This window comes from Equus caballus, chromosome 4 (genome assembly GCF_041296265.1).
Source record: "Equus caballus isolate H_3958 breed thoroughbred chromosome 4, TB-T2T, whole genome shotgun sequence".
Classification (NCBI taxonomy): Eukaryota; Metazoa; Chordata; class Mammalia; order Perissodactyla; family Equidae; genus Equus; species Equus caballus.
Genome location: NC_091687.1, coordinates 32,725,623 through 32,741,862, shown reverse-complemented (window position 1 = coordinate 32,741,862; position 16,240 = coordinate 32,725,623). Strand labels below are relative to the sequence as shown.

The 16,240-nt window shown below is 33.6% G+C and overlaps 1 protein-coding gene across 3 annotated transcripts in view; it reads left to right on the top strand.

The window, feature by feature from the left end:
• Positions 1 to 16,240, top strand: part of SEMA3A (semaphorin 3A) — a 451,042-nt gene that overhangs the window by 410,998 nt on the left and 23,804 nt on the right. For all 3 annotated transcript variants that reach the window (XM_014739188.3, XM_070264479.1, XM_001491234.5), the window contains 3 exons: positions 1,261 to 1,480; positions 4,361 to 4,452; positions 12,872 to 12,913. In XM_014739188.3, the coding sequence (XP_014594674.1) occupies positions 1,261 to 1,480; positions 4,361 to 4,452; positions 12,872 to 12,913 (354 nt within the window). The remainder of the gene's footprint in view (positions 1 to 1,260; positions 1,481 to 4,360; positions 4,453 to 12,871; positions 12,914 to 16,240) is intronic.

The window sequence follows — 16,240 nt, the reverse complement described above, 5'->3', positions numbered from 1 at the left end:
GTAGTAGAAAAGCAAAAACATAATTTTAAATTTCATAAAAATATTTTATTGTTTATTTTAGGAATTTATAGAAATATTTGATATTTCTGTAACATTAAATAAGTAATTTTATAATTTACTTAAAAAGTAATTCCTTAATTCCTTTAACTTTTATATTAGTGTATTATTGTGTGTATATATATACATTATACATATACATACACATATAATCATAAGTAGATACTCTTTCCATTTCCAAACTGGTTTACTTATTTCACTTCTTATGAATTATTAATAATCTATATCAAGGTAATAGCAAAGACAATTGATTTCTCCTTCTAAGCCTCTTGTAAGATCAAGAACCTCTCAATTACATTTCAGCTCTCAAGCTCTTACATTAAATGGCAGAGATCACTTAAGTGTAAGACAAAAAGAAAGAGAATGATGATATTGTACTCTGAATACTTGTACCACATAATTAAATGCAGTGAAACAAGACGGTGAAATTTGAATTTTCCATTTTTGTTTTATTGCCTTATGTGGAGCGTTTATATCCAGAACTGATATTATGACACTATACACCAGTGCATCCTTTCTGGCTCTCTGTAGCCATCATCTGTTCTTCTTGGTCCATTCTGATTGGTCAGTTTCTGTGCCGTGCATGTTGTTAAACACTTTGAATAACACCTCTCCTTATCCCTAAAATTACTTTAATTATTAAAGAGATTGTACTTTTGTTACTTTTTGTGGTACTTTTTCAGGGTTACGTTAGAAACAAAGCAACATAGAATAATTTGCATTGTCTTTTAGTTTGGAAAGAGCATTTGTGTTTTAGCATGATGCCGTAGGAAAAAATGATACGTATCCAATAAAATTATTCTGAGTTCCTCCAACCTAATGATTAATTGCATTTAGTTGTAACATATTCCCTTTGGTATTTCAAACACTTCATCTATCACACAAATAAAATATAAGGTTTTGCCACTAATAGGGGCATCAGACTCCTACTGTACACTGAATTCATTAGATGTATTTGCAGTTTTTATAAGAAATGGTGACATGACTAAATCCCATTGAGACAAGATATATTTAAGAAATATATGCTATATATTACATCTACTAATTTAAGCAACATTATTTTTTAGTTTATCGGTTACTTAACTTTAAAAAAATGATCACAGGTTTAGATTCCTGGACCACTGAAGTCATATGTTTTTATATAATTTATAATCCTATTTATTATATTTTAGACAAAAAGTATTCTTCTCTTTATCTTAACAGTGTCCCAGTAAAACATTTGGTGGGTTTGACTCTACAAAAGACCTCCCTGATGATGTTATAACGTTTGCAAGAAGTCATCCAGCCATGTACAATCCAGTGTTTCCTATTAATAATCGTCCAATAATGATCAAAACGGATGTAAATTATCAGTTTACACAAATTGTAGTCGATCGAGTGGATGCAGAAGATGGCCAGTATGATGTCATGTTTATTGGAACAGGTAAATGTTTTAACTTCAGCTCGAAGTTTTCTTCCAGCATATTGCGTTTAACTGATTAAGTCTACTAAGAACTGAGGGAAGTTTATATAGTCACTCTCAAGGTATAGTTAACCTGTAATAAATGACAAAAAACCTGAACATTATACCATTACAATGTGTTATCTTTCTAGGCAAGTTGACATGTATTAATTTAAATAGAATTTCCTTTTCAATCAAAGTTGATAAATGTAACCAGGCAAAGCTAATGATTAGGTGAACAATCAATGTTATTCTGTAATTGAATCATAAATCTTTTCTGGCCCAGGGCTTTTTAAAACAAAGGTCTACTGCTCAAGGCAGGTCTAAAATTCCCAAGACATTCAATAACGATTCCAGAATATATTGCTGCAAAATGATCTGAACTTTAAAATTAGCATAGAGTGCAAATCTTCTAAAAAATAAATTTTGGCAACAAAATTTGTTCAGTGTTTTTGCCAGACGATAAGAAAAAACAAAACAAAACAAAACTTCATCAGAAAAAACAAAAAAAAATGAACCTAAGGAATCATCAGATACATTTTAGATCCATTTCTATAGAAATTAACAACATATTTTTATTAATTCCATGGTTAGAAACAAACTTTTTGCAGGTATATTTTCAGAACAAATTCCATTACTATTGTGGCTTATTATTTTATTTTCCCCCTACTCTTTTTAATAATACTATTTTGAATGTACTGATTACAAATCTGAAACTTGCTACTTCGGGTCAGAGTCCAAGGTAATAAATTCCTAGTCTCTATTAACGTTGTTAACTGACATAAATCAATGGGAAACAGAGTGAGTGCTCCACTGAAAACTTTGTATAATAACATTTATTTTCCCTTGGTGAGAAACAGAGAAAAAAGACTGCATTAACTACAGGGGAATGGCAACTGTGCAGTAAGTGCTTTAAAGACAAAGTTTTATAGTGAAATACTTATGTTGTCAGATATAACGGTGTCAGGTTCTGAGCAATACCTTTTAGTCTACTTTTGTGAATGAGAGTTTCTCTAGCAAATAAAAGAATCCCAATGAAACTCAGAGTTCAATAAAAGTCAATGAATTGCAAGTATCAACTTTTGGTTATAAATATCTTTAGAAATGATAAGATAATAGGATTTATCCTATTAATATTAATATTAGCTTATCATTTAATATCAGATTATAATTACGTCTCTCTACAGAGTCATTAAGTTTGTTAAATAATGTCACACTTGTCTTTTTTTTCACTTCTGGCCTAAACATATTGAGAATTCCCTCACTTACTGTCAACGCAACAAAAGCTTGCTTCTGGCTCTCTGACCAAAGAAACCCAAGCATGAGTTTTTAATTCCTTTTGGACACAAGCTGTCTTTAAAGGAAACAGTTTCATGAGCATGTTGAATGTCTGATGATGTGGATGGCTATCAGTCAGCACAGACCAGGGTCATCTGTCAGCAAAGTAAATTGATTACAGTAATTTTATCTTTTAACTAAGTTGCACATCATAGTATATTGATCCTAGTTGACTAACCTCATTCAATTTGTGTGAAATTTTTTGAAATACTACTCGGTAAAACTTGACCTGGAACACAGATAAAGTTATGTTTGGACACAGGAGACCGATCAGAGGCACTGAGTAGATTAACCTAATTTACCTTTAATCTTCGGTGTTATGAGTAGTCTAAGGTCCTGTAAACACAGAAGGATCTTCTTAAAAGAGAGTTTTGTTTTCTTTTTACTTTATAGGGGATATACTAGCAACCTCTCTGGATCTCACATAGTACATCATATTGATCCCCTGAAAATGCTTACCAATGATATAAATATATTGAATCATTTTCCTAGTATAACTTATTCTTTACTGGCAAGATGTTCTTCTCAAATAATTAGTCTGTTAAACTTGATTAAAATGAGCCAGTTGAAGCTAAAAATAATTGATCAGCTAATCAGAACTAGAACCTTGAGTAAGGCCCTGTTCTTCATTCAGTCAAGGAAGAGGAACGTGCTGTGAATAGTAGAAAATTAAAATCTTCCTAACCCAACTTTGAGTAAAATTGACAGCTCTTGTCATTAGAACAATTTGTTTCTTTTAAAAATGAAAATTAGAATAAATAATGCTTGAAATCTCTATAAAATATATTGTTTTTGATTCATGCTTCTGAATTTTACATTTACTTAGTACTCTAAAATTGATTAACCAATATATTAATCAAACTAATATGTTAACCAAAATTGATTAACCAGTTATTGAAAAACCACTGTAATAAGTAATCCAAGGTGTTGATTTTGAGAAATCAGGTTATTGTCATGCATCACTTAGTGGTCATTGAGCTGTCTTTAAGGGCGGGGCCTTTAAATACTAAATGCTGTCAGGTGACAGGAGGATGAGCAGTTAGGCTAGGAAGCTCTTAACTGCTTCTGTTACTTGACAACAGCCCTTGCATTTTGCATCTACATTAAGTCTTCATAGTTGTCCCTGATTTCATAAACAAAAGTGGAAAAACATGTCATATCAAACTGGTATTATTTTTAGGTTTTTTTTCCTGAGATACCTAAGTGAGATAAAAAATAATAAAAATAGTTAATCCAACCTATTGATTATTATATATACTTTTAATTATGCAGCCTTAGGATAAAACTATCTCCAAACCTTCATATATTCCTAAAAATTCAATTCTTTTTATGCCATGGTATGTTTGTAGTTGACCTAGTTGCATGAAATGCATTTGAATATATATTTTACTAATGCTGTAATGAAAAAATAAAAGGAAAACTGAGGTCAAAATGTTCTCTTTAGTCGAATACTGTTTCCATTCATTAACGCTAAACTCTGTTTAGATCTATTTAAATTGTGGTCTTCTCCACTTTCTTTCAAAGATGTTGGGACCGTTCTTAAAGTAGTTTCAATTCCTAAGGAGACTTGGCATGATTTAGAAGAAGTTCTGCTGGAAGAAATGACAGTTTTTCGGGTGAGTGCTGCTTAATTTCAAGTGTCAACAAGTTCACTCGTATGCCTTTCCCCCAGGACAGCTGCACACTGAAATTGGTATGGACAAGTAGTCTAGCATACCCTTCTAATTAGCTTGTCAATTAGAAAACCAGACAGTAGTCAAAATAAACCTGGAAACTTTCAGTGCTAGTTAAATCTAAAAATGCAAAGAAATATATTTTTGGCTCATATTTTGTTTTCTCAATGATAAAATATATGATTTACATCTTATATGATTTATGTAAGATATCTCCATGGACAAACTCTATGCACCTCTCACCCCCAAAATCTTCTCTTTCACACTTTGTGGTATAACTAGGATGATAGGTGGCTTCCAGAGGAATGAAGACATTTCAATCTTTTTTTAGCTTATTTATGAATTGTTTTATCATATTTTCTTACAGAAATCATTTGTTAGCAAAATCGTTTGAGGTTTTTGTATCACTGGTGGCACATTTGTTAAGGATTTCTAGTCTATACACTTAAGAAATAAGCAGATATTTGACCCTTTGTCCTGAACATGGACACGGATGGCCCAGGTAAATTTATATAGGATTAGGAGTAGAGGCAGCAGGATATGGGTTGAGGTGAGGTGGGAAGAATAGAAGTAATACGGCATATACCACAATATCTGTTGTTCCTTTTAGAAAGCCAGCTAATACGAAGAGTTTGAATTGAAGCATACCTTAATATGAATTATTTATGAGATATGAGACAGAAGCAGATGCTTATAAAAGGTTTATTTCAGAGGGCCGGCCCAGTGTGCAGTGGTTAAGTTCACACTTTCCACTTTGGCAGCCCCGGGTTCACTGGTTCGGATCCCAGGTGTGGACATGGTACCTCTTGGCAAGCCATGCTGTGGCAGGCGTCCCACATATAAAGTAGAGGAAGATGGGCATGGATGTTAGCTCAGGGCCAGTCTTCCTCAGCAAACAGAGGATTGGCAGCAGATGTTAGCTCAGGGCTAATCTTCTCCCCCCAAAAAATAAATAAAGGTGAAAAAAAAAGTTTATTTCAATTTTTCATAAAAGAATAAGGCAAACATATGAGATATTTATAACTGCAAAATAAACTGGAATCAGAAGAATTTTGTGGATAGAAAATAAGAAAACTTTGGATCTAGTCCCACAACTTAAAATTATCTCATTTAGTCTCCAGGTGTCTCAGATGCTTCATCTCTACAGTGAGGCAGCTGGATTGAAGTTTTCAGCTGAATAAATATTTTGAAGAGAAAATGAAATACAGTATTGGAAGTTTCTAATATATATTCATTCAATTAAAATTATGATTTGCATTGAAAAAGACTACTGGTAAATCATGACATAGACATCTTGTAATGGCAACTAAATAATGCTCCAGTGGAAATAGTTTAAGCTTTTCAGTAATAGATACCACTGTGCTTCCCCATCAGTGAAACAGTGAGAATAATATCTACTTCCCAAAGAGGCTGGAAGAATTAGAAGCACTATATGTAAAGCATCGAGGACAGTGCTAGGTACTATGTTCAACATTTTATTGATAATGTAATTTTATTGTTTCCGTTCAGCTATACTGAAAACAAGCCACACTTCCAGCAGCCTTTGCTACTAACCCTTGGTTTAAGTCTTCAACATAGTAATATCAGCAGAATTCTATCAAGATTTTTTAAATCAGGTACTTTGGCCTTATTTTATTTATGTCTGCTGTACAGTGATGGCTAATCTCTATCGTTCACTGTCTCATTTCAGTATTTACATATTGATAGTTTAGCCCACAAATTCAAAAATACAATTATCCAAAGGCATTGTGTTAGCAATATAGAATCCATGCAGATTTAGCAAACAAATTATGGACACTGAGTGGTAGATAAATAAATTGCTGTCTTATGTTCATTGTTGTGTATCCAGAGCCTAAAACATGTTTTCAACCAACATTTATTAAATGAATGAAGGAGTCGATATTGATGAAAAGATGAAATATGAGAAATTAAATAGTTTAAGGCCTTCCTTAGGGAGACCATGCTTAAAGTGAGGTGCCAGAGTATGAGGAAGATAAACTGGGAACAGCAGCAAGTTAGCCTGATGATTACATCCCATATTATTCTATAACAGAAAAAAAATTACCAATTCTATATCTTTGGAAATTTGTATTGCCACCACTGCTGCAAATGGAGTTAGAGGAGATACTAAAATATTAAGTCAACTTAAGAATTTCTTAATTATTTCCAGAATCTCTTATTTTTATATTTATCATGATTCATTTACATATTTCCCTTCATTTGTTGTATATTATTAAACCGAGTTTGATTTACTAATTCAACTGTAAACAAACATGTATTCTATGTACCATGGTCCTGGCACAATGCTGGTGATTCAGAGATGAACGCTGTAAACATGGTCCCTGACCTTATGCAGCTTACAGTCTCTTACGTGGTATCTCTCATAGTCTCGAGGACTTAATGTATTATCTACTAGTACAATTAAGTTTTATCTTGTAGAATTATATCAAGTCCTACCATGCCATTTTAAAAATAAGGCTCTTTCTTTTCTATCATTTAATTATTGTCTGTGATTTTATGAATCAGAACATGCATAGTTTTGCAGTAATACCCTATTCTTGCTAATATTCATTCCCCACATCTCAGGAATTTTTAATTTACATTTCACATTTTAGCTATGTTCTTTAGTACGTTAATAGAAATTTTAGTTTAAAAAGATATTAATTAAATCTGATCTATTAAATAACTTTAAAAAATCTTGAGATGTTGGGAGTTAACAATCTTGCAAGCACAAATATTTAATATCTATTCGAGTTTGTAAGTATTTTACAGTTTCCAGAGAAATACACACTGAATTACACTTACGAAAGCAAGTGAATGACATTTTTGTGATTTTTAAGATATCATGAGAAAAATTCGTTATCCGTCTCTAACTATTAAGTGCAAATAAGTAAAATTGTGTTAGCATGGAAATGATAGTTTATCAGTTTACAATTTTGTAAAAAGACTTTTTGCAACCTGGGACACATCTCTTTCCATAAATAAATGTCCCAGTTCTCTTTCATATTCTCTTCTGAGCATTATTGCCATTATTATTCCTTTGGCACTCAAGTAGACAAAACATATTTGGGCAGAGTTTAGAGAAATATTTACTTTCAACATTCTATTCTTTCAGGCAAAGTTCGTACATGTATTGTGGTCTAGCAATTGGAATATTTCACTGTCAAACTTTGTTTAATTTTGCAGTGGGAGGAAAAAAAAATAACACATTAAAGCAATTGCTATGTACAGTGAAAGAAGCAGAGACATGTTACAGTTTTAGATTTCTCTTAGAGCCTTGCAAATCATTCTATTTAACATAAAATAAAATTAAAAAAGGTTAACCTGAGCATTATGCTAGTTTGACAAGGTAAATAGGCAAGGGACAGATTTAGGGTCATAGTAGCATCTGATACTCTAGATTTTAAAAAGAAAGACATTGAATGTCAACCAACCAGTTAATTTTACCATAATATCATCTCCAGGAGACCATGTTCATTATGTGTCCTTGCTAGACTGAATAACCAAACCTCATATAAAATCCTGAATTAAAGCCAGTACTATATCCATTGCCATCTTGAGGTTGGTTTTAGGAAAACATCTTGGCTAATCACAGAACATTCCAGTGGTTTCAGTTACTCCAAGATACTTTTATTCTGGGTAAAATCAAATCCCAATCAGAGAATAGAAAAAATATTCCTCGATAATAAAACTTTTCATTTTAAAATAAAATTTTAATAGGTAATAGGAAGTGAAATAAAATTGGCATTGGTATAGGACTCTCGAAATGACTTTGAATTGCAACTATATATTCAAAATGGTATTAAAGTACTAAGACACAAACAATTCCAAATATTACTTGTAATCACAAATCTGCATTTGAATCATATTTACTATGTGATTCGGAACAAGATGGTCAAAGTCAGTTCAGCCTCAACTTCTTCATTTCATAAATTTTGAAGGCTTTTTTAAAATTGCAGATTAGTTACTAGTAGATGGTACCTATTGTTCACTAGTTATACAAATGAAAATCTATTTTAAAATGCTTGAAAATGCCACATCTATATTTCGTTAAAAAATATTCAAAAGGTACAAAAGCCACACATATGCTGATTTTTACTTTACTCAGTGTGGGATTTTCTATCCAGTCCAGTCAAAGAGGGTTTACTTTTGAGATAGTGACGTGTTAGATCAAGTTGCAGTGCATTTAGTACAAAGGGTTTTGTTTATAGTCCTACAGACTGCAAAGGATTGCAAGGCAGTTATGTCGATTACACATGCATTTTAAATCCAATTTATGCAATATTCCATGAACGGCTGAGCAAACAAATGGAAGAGTTTAATTTTCATTCAAATGTAAAACATAACTGATGCTTTCCAAAACCTAGTCTATTAACTAGTTCTAAAGGAGAGTCCACGTGCTTAGCATCCAGGGAGCTATGTGAGAGTCTCCTGGGATCAGCAGGTTGAAAAGCTCTGCAAGTGCAAAAGTTTAATAAGGACTAGATTGAAATATCTGAAAAAAATATGGTAAATTAGAGTCATAGAAAATCTTGAAAGGATGCTAAGTTTTTAATTTCGTTTTTACTCGAACACCAATTAAATTTGCAATTGAAACCAGTTTCATGAAAAAATGCTTATGAAGCTACATCTATTTTAAATGGAAGTCATATTCACCACCGGCTATTTCTCAGAAAAAAAATATAGCTTATTTAAATGGATGTCATCTTAATATATTGTCTATTAAAATTCAACTGCAGGAGCAAGTAGCATATTCTATTCCAAACTGTTATTAATTTCCTGGTTTGGAAAATAAATAAGGTTCTTTTAACTAAGAGATCCTAGGATCTTAATTTAAGAATGTTGAAATCATAATATGGCACAGCAGAGTTTGGTTTGTACTGGAGTTGTCTTCTTTTACAAGTTATGTATGAAATAATTCATTTTCATCCACCTGATAGATACTTAATTTTTCATATTTTCAATGAACATGAAATGTATGAATATTAATCAGCTTCTCTTTTATATAGTTTCACTTAAGTTTTTAAAAGAACTGAGACAGAGCTAACTTTCACTTCAGTTACACTAGCTGTTAATTCTCTAAGAAGCACTTTCCTTGCACCTTGGCTTTAAAATTTATCTCATGGAAGCCTGCATGAAGGTAGCTGCTTACCTAACCACAGAACCATTTCTCATGTGAAGCTGTTGCAATGGAAGAAGTTGCTGTGGGAAATTTTCCTAACTCCTCTAAATTCTATTTGGGTTCACTGATTCCAGTATTGTACAAACCTAAATAAAATAGTCAGCTTTTGTCTTTTTAAGCTAAAAATCTGGGATGAATTGTCTCCTTGATTTTTGTGATATGATGCTATTAAATTCTAAAGATCATATCTCTGCATGGAGAATATTGGTAGATATTCCTTTCACTATAGTTGTCTTTATGACTGATAATTCTTATAGAAAATTATTTTAATATTATTAATTCAAGCTATGAAAATGGGAAACTATGGGAAATCTCTAAATTATTCTGTTAAATGAATTCACATCCTAACCCATTTATTTCATTTGTGTCTCAGGCAGGTTGTCTTAAATTTGTTAAGAAAATTCCATCCTCAGATTAGATACTAGAGTTTGATGAGGAAATTTGCAATTCTGCAGCACACCGGGGTAATTAAAACCACAAGAGTGGACAAGCTCACCAGGCAAAGAATGTAGCATCCAAAAGAGAGAGAAAGGGAGTCAGCCAGGGAAGGCAAACATGTGAGGAATGGCTGGAGGTTGAGAAGACTTGGAAAAAGGCTAAGAATAAATAGTCAATAAAGAGTTCCAAAGCATAATGAAATTTAATACAGGAAGCAGTTGAGAAGAAATGAGTGATCAGTAGTGCCATATGAAACAAAAAAGTCCAGTAATAATAATATAGACTGAAAGTGTCCATTCAGCAACACAGTTCATTGGTGATTTCTGCTTCTGAGAATTGTAGGCTACCTCTCTATGGTAAGGGCTAGATTCAGTGGGCTGAGGGATGAATGGCACTGAATGGGACATGAACAAGTAAAGATAGTGAGTATAGAATATTTAGATTATTTTGGGGGAAATTCTTGCTAAGCTTGAAGGAATAAAGAAAGACTTTTTTAAAAGATGGCTGCCTTTATCTAATATACAAATCCAGTGGAAAGAACAGACTATAACAGGGAGAGTGATAGATAGGAGAGAAAGGGGAAAATTGGAAGAGACTTCATTCACTCATTCATTTATTTAACAAATATTTATTGAGAACTTGTAAATACCAGGGACAATCCCAGGTGCTAGGGACGTGGCAGTCAATGAAACAGGCCCAAATCCCTGTCCTGAATTAGTTGGGGGGGGTGAGGTGTGGAGAAAAACAATTAAGAAGACATATGAGACGCCTCTGCTACCCCTCCTCACATCTGATCAGTCTCACTTCTAATTCCCACTGTGTGTCTGTCACTTTCTGCCCCAGGACTTCTCTGATAGCAAGTAAAAGGGCAAGTAAGAGTCACAACTGAGTGTGGGACTAATGGAATGAATAAATACTTTGTGCAAAAATCAGTGGGCAATTTTGAGATCTATTGTCTACTATCCTCAGATTTTCTCTCAGTGGTGACTTCCATGGCACATCTTTTTATTGACTTTTTCTCCTTCCTCTCAATCCTTAGTTCCTCGCTCCTGCTCCTTATCTTGCAGATAAGAGCTTACCTCAGACTCTGCTTCAGGGTATGGGGGAATCTCACAAGACACAAGATAAATGCCATATATATATTTATGTATCATATATATACACATAAATGTAATACATACATATGTATTTCCAGATGGTGATAAGCGCTAAAGAGAAAAACTAAAGCAAGAAAAGGATACGGAGCTGTGTGTGTGTGTGTGTGTGATGAGAGAGAATGAGAGAGGAGAGATTTGAATAAACACTATGTGCCAAGCACATTTGTAAAGTGCTTTACATTTATTAACTCATTTAATCTTCTCAACAGTCCTATGAGGAAGGTACCATCATGCTTATTTTTGAGATGAGAAAATTGAATTACCAAGAGATTACATACCTTGTCTAATATCACACTTCTGCTCTGGTTTGAGTTACTAGTTGAATCTGTGCAGTTTGGCCTCAGAATCCAACTCTACGCTTTCTTCAGGCTCAGCTTTAGTCACCTACACAGTGAGGCCTTTTAAGATTATTCTTCCCACGTGAGCCTCTTTCTCATCAGCCACCTCTGAAACCGCCAAGCAATCTCCTTCTTAGCATTGTGTTTGTCACTGATGAAAGATATAATGGAGCATAGTTCAATGAAAATGAATCTAAGACAATATAGGCTAATGTGTTCAGGTGAATAGCCTTTTGGTGGTCTAAGTTCATCAAAGAACAGTACTTATTTATGCAGGCTACATCTGCTCATGATAGGCTTCGGTAGAACACTTAATGAAGTGTATTGGTGATTATTACTTCCCTAGTTATTACTTCTCTAGATTAGCCTGTTGATAGAAATTGAAGAGATTATGTTCTGGCAAAGACCTAAAGTGTAGGCCTTTACACATTAAGCAGTCATCTTAATAATAAAGTGATTTCATCCCACTGAGCTTTCACAGTCCTTGATAGCTGGAAACTGGCTAATACTATCAGTTCCAGCTCCTTATTGATGTCATTAGGAGCTGGCTTGGCGCTGTCAGCTAAGCCACGGTGTTCTTCAGTTGAACATAAAAATTTTCACAGAACACCAACAGCAGAAGGGGCCACTCTGAGATTATGATGAAGCAAGACCATTCTGTTAATCAAGTGTGAACACAGACAAGAACATAAACGTTACGAAAACCACAAAAATGAACAAATATCCCCCTTCCTGCCTGTACGAGTGATTGCTACCTCTTTACAAATCACTGCTCTTAGCCTCACTGTTCTTCCCTCCTTCTAAATAAGACTTATGCAGACACCTCATAATAAAATTACCTCTGTTTTTTTGACAGCATCCAATGCAGAGAAAAGCCCGACTTCCTTGAACCCTTCTTAAAATCACTTAACACAAGCCCAAAACATAGAAGTCCTTTCCCACAGTCTCTTACTGAGCAGTCCCATGGTCTCAATTATTGCAATGAGCAATAAACCCAACTTGGTCAACTACTGGTATGTTCCTGATGGTCTTTGGCTGGAGGACATTAACAAACCCTTATTGTCTGCTCCACACATTTAACACTTATCTATGGAATTTCCTTCATGTGTTTTATTTCCCAGTTATCTTGCTTCTTGTGGGTACTAAAGTTATCTCTCTGAAAACTTATGTTAGTGCCCCATGTTAATTAATTAATAACTGACTTTTCTGATTGACCAAACAGTTCACATTTTCTTTTTCTTCTTTAGGAACCAACTACTATTTCAGCAATGGAGCTTTCCACTAAGCAGGTACTATCATTATGTATTACAATCAGTCGCTATCTTGCTAATTTTGTGTTCCAAATAATTTTTGGAAATTTTTTTGAAAAAAAATTTGATCCAGCAAATTTTACAAATTTATTAATAATTGTTCAAAAAAACAGGAGAAAAGAAAAAATATTCGTATAAAAAGCTAGTAGAATGAAATAAAGATAAATTTCATTGCTCCCATATTTTTAAGCAATTTCATATATATCCTATAAATACATTTCTTAGATCATTATTTCTCGCAAATTTCATGTATAGCATTTCTTTTATTGGTCTTTGTAATATAATTTACTCAATGATATTTTTCATCTATCCTTTGAAAATAACATTGATGGATATTTCAGAATATAAATAAGTTTATAATTCAATTTAGTTTGCATATCTAAACAAAACACATTTTATAGGCTAATAAAATTATGCACTTTACTATATGTGTTTGGAGGATCCTGAGTTAAAAAGTTAATTTTACTTTTTCAGTAGTATCGTGTGCTAGAGAAAACATTTATTTGGCTCAATATAAAAGGAAACCAGCAAAACGATCACTGCCAAATGATGTTATTAAACTTCATGAATTCAAGGGTTAAGGTCAGCATATTAATAGTCTTTCCATTCACATTGAATGAGTGTTTTGGCAAGACACTTAAGAAACACAAATGACTTCCAAATCCTAAATGATATGTACAAAATAAATATAGTTTTAACTTGTAATAAATTACCTTTTCCCTATAAATGTTATAGACGTTCTATCCAGTATATCAATGGTAACTACAAAAAAAGAGGCTTGGATACTGAGTTGAAATTAAGTATTAAATAACCTAGGAGGAAAAGCCAGAATGGAGTAGGGAGACCTCACTCGCTGCCATGAAAAGTTATATCCAAAATTGTTAACTGTGAGAATCATTTGGCTAATCTATTCCTGAATTGTTTACGTTTCATCGCTGACCATATATTATCCCTTGTTCAAGACACTAAAATACTGTGCCAATAAAACTCAGCATATGTTCTTTCCACGCATACGTATCAAAAGAGATTGATAACCTCCAAGATATTTAGAGAAACTCAGTGCAGATATTATTGACGTGATACTGTTAACTTACACTTCATGAGTATGTGTTCACCTGTACCTGTAATTTAAAAATTGTCCAATGTTGGCAAGGAAATCTGGGGATTTCCAGGATGGAAGCTAGACTGGGATATTCTTTCTTGTAATGATTTTTTAAAAGAAGTCACCCCCCTCCTCAAAGCCCCAGTACATAATTGTATATCCTAGTTGTAGGTCATTCGGGTTCTATATGGGATGCTGCCACAGCATGGCTTGATGAGCAGTGGGTAGTTCTGCTCCCAGGATCCCAACTGGCTAACCCTGGGCTGCTGAAGCAGAGTGTGCAAACTTAACCACTCAGCTATGGATCTAGCCCCATTATTTTTCATTTTAATTTTTTTTTTTGGTGAAGAAGATTGTCCCTGAGCTAACATCCATTGCCAACCTTCCTTTTTTGCTCGAGGGAGATTGTTGCCAAGCTAACATCTGTGCCAATCTTCATCTATTTTATATGTGAGATGCTGCCATAGCATGAGCTAATGAGCAGTGTGTAGGTTCTTGCCCAGGATCTGAACCTGCAAACCTGCAGCCACCAAAGCAGAGCACGTGAACTTAACCGCTGCACCACTGGGCCAACACTCGCAATGATTTCTTAAAGTATTTATTCTCTAGTAAGCTTCATTGCCAGTCTTAATTATATTACATCTAGTTTTGTAAAACCTTCCTTTCTTTTTAAAAATTTTATTTTTTTTGTGAGGAAGATTGGCCCTGAGCTAACATCCATTGCTGATCTTCCTCTTTTTGCTGTGGAAGATTAGCCCTGAGCTATCTGTGCCCATCTTCCTGCATTTTGTATATGGGATGGCACCACAGCATAGCTTGATGAGCAGTGTGTAGGTCCATGCCAAGGCTCTAAACCTGAGAACGCTGGGCCACCAAAGCAGAGTGTGTGAACTTAACCACTATGCCACCAGGCTGGCCCCATTTTTAAAAGTTCTTAAAGCAACCTTAAGAATTACCTATTAAATGCAAAACTTTTTACCAAAAAACAAACAAAAAGTGTTTATCAATTTACAATACCATGATAGAAGAAAGTGTCCCCAGCCTTCATTTTCCATTGCTAGAAGTTTGATTTCTTGCAGAAGAGACTCAATTTCATTCATGCTCATGGACATTTTAAAAATGAGGCAGTAGTTTCAAGAGGGACAAGCAGTGTTACAACTAATTTTCTGGATAAATGGACTCATCTCCTGCTTATGACCTGCAGCTTGTTAAGGAAGATAGTGAGAAAGCCTGTGGTGATGTTAAATTGGGCAGAAAAATCACATCAGGTTACTTGTTAGTGACTGGATTATGCTCAATGATGTCTGCAAGCATCCCTTAGATTTCATTTAGCTAGCATAATTCGTTCTGCAAATCATTAATAATACTGCAGAATAATTATAAAGTAAAAACTTGACATTGAATTGTATTTAAATTTTGGCATTTCATCACACTTTATCATTACAATAATTTCAGTTATCATATTTTTGGTTTTCTAGTCTTCCCATGTATTATTGTGATTTTCTCCTAAAAGGATATGACAGATCTAGCTACCGTTATTTAGATAATAACAACTCCTTTGCTACTCAAATGTTATATTCTTAGAAATCTATAAGTATGCATTTTGTTCATGCTTTTTAACTTATTGGCCAAACATTAAGATCTTTTGATTAGGTATGACCAATTTAATCAGTAGTTTTTTAAATTTGTAGTTATGACCACAATTGTGGATAGGCATGCCCATATTCACCAATAACAATGATGCTTCTGGATATTGGCACCCCATTTTAGCTAATTTAATTGTTGTTTAAATGTGTTTGTTTCATTTTCCATCACATTGAAATTGCTCGCCTTCAATACAATCTAAATTTATTTTTTTAAAAACATGCCTTTGGAAGAGAGAAATAAAGGATAAGAGGGAGAAAAAGAAGTTCCTTCCATTAGTTAAGTTCTTTGTTAATATTTTTCAAATCATAGTTGACCGTTATCACATACTGCTTCTGTAGATGCTTTAAGAGAGGTACAAATCAATCTGACTTTCTCTCAACCAAAATCTTAACAATATTCATCTTTTCCTCCCAGGGACTTTAACTATCATTTCTTAATTTGCTGTGGTATGTAGCATTTTTCAACATGATAAAAGATGAATATAGTAAAAAGTTGAGTATCTGTACTACATACTGTATTCTATATGCTATGTAGAGTATTATGTATTGTAAATATTC